Below are 888 nucleotides of genomic sequence, written 5' to 3'. Positions count from 1 at the left end.
CAATAATAATAATAATAATAATAAAAATACAAAGACCTGGAAATAGAGGTAACTCGAATGTGGAATCTAAAATCAGAAACAATTCCTATCATCGTAGGTGCCTTAGGTATAATAAAAAGATATTCAGACAAATACATAACAAAAACACCAGGACTTACAAATATATATAACATACAGAAAATTGCACTACTGGGCACTGCACACATCCTACGCAAAACACTTTCAATACAGTAACCATAAGAACCCCACAGCACACCACAGTACATACCCAAGGCAGACAGAGCTGCGCTCGGTAGTGAAGTGAAAGCACGTTATAAAAATAAGACTACTGAATAATGATGATAGGCCCGAGGCTATTGTAGATGATACTTTCTGAAAGTATCGATAGAATAAGTACATCGATAGAATAAGTACCAGACAAGGATATTGGGAAAACTGTAGAACTAGAATATTGAGGATACAGTAGAACAGGGATATTGGAGTACACTAGAACAGGAAGGATTTATTAAATGAAAGAGGAATACTACTGGGTGTGAACGGAAGCGGGGATAATAGTAGGGAAGGTTTATAAAGGAGACAGGAATTGAGTAAGTTAACACATACCTCGAGCCCATTATGGCTACTAATGTTCCTGGTTTTACCACGCCATTGACTAGAAGGAGAAAAAATGAGAATATATATACATATATATATAATACTTTTACAAGCAGTGGGGTAATCGGGATTTCGACGTTTCGCCCAGACTGCTCAACAAAGGCTAATAGTTTGAAACTTCGAAATCTCTGTCACCCCACTGCTTGTAAAAGTATGATAAATATACACTCTAGAAAAAGTAGTTTAATGTCTTTATTTTAATGTGAAATTGCTTTTATATGTGTGTGCGTGTAA

At 35.7% G+C, this 888-nt stretch overlaps 1 protein-coding gene across 1 annotated transcript in view; it reads right to left on the bottom strand.

Annotated features, from left to right (window-relative positions):
- LOC106869754 (protein white) overlaps positions 1-888 on the bottom strand; it is an 18,009-nt gene that overhangs the window by 12,950 nt on the left and 4,171 nt on the right. The window contains exon 3 of the mRNA XM_052977117.1: positions 604-743. Coding sequence (XP_052833077.1) covers positions 604-743 — 140 coding nt within the window. The remainder of the gene's footprint in view (positions 1-603; positions 744-888) is intronic.

This window comes from Octopus bimaculoides, chromosome 27 (genome assembly GCF_001194135.2).
Source record: "Octopus bimaculoides isolate UCB-OBI-ISO-001 chromosome 27, ASM119413v2, whole genome shotgun sequence".
In the NCBI taxonomy this organism is placed as follows: domain Eukaryota; kingdom Metazoa; phylum Mollusca; class Cephalopoda; order Octopoda; family Octopodidae; genus Octopus; species Octopus bimaculoides.
Note: the sequence above shows the minus strand (reverse complement) of the source record. Positions and strands in the feature narration are given on the sequence as shown.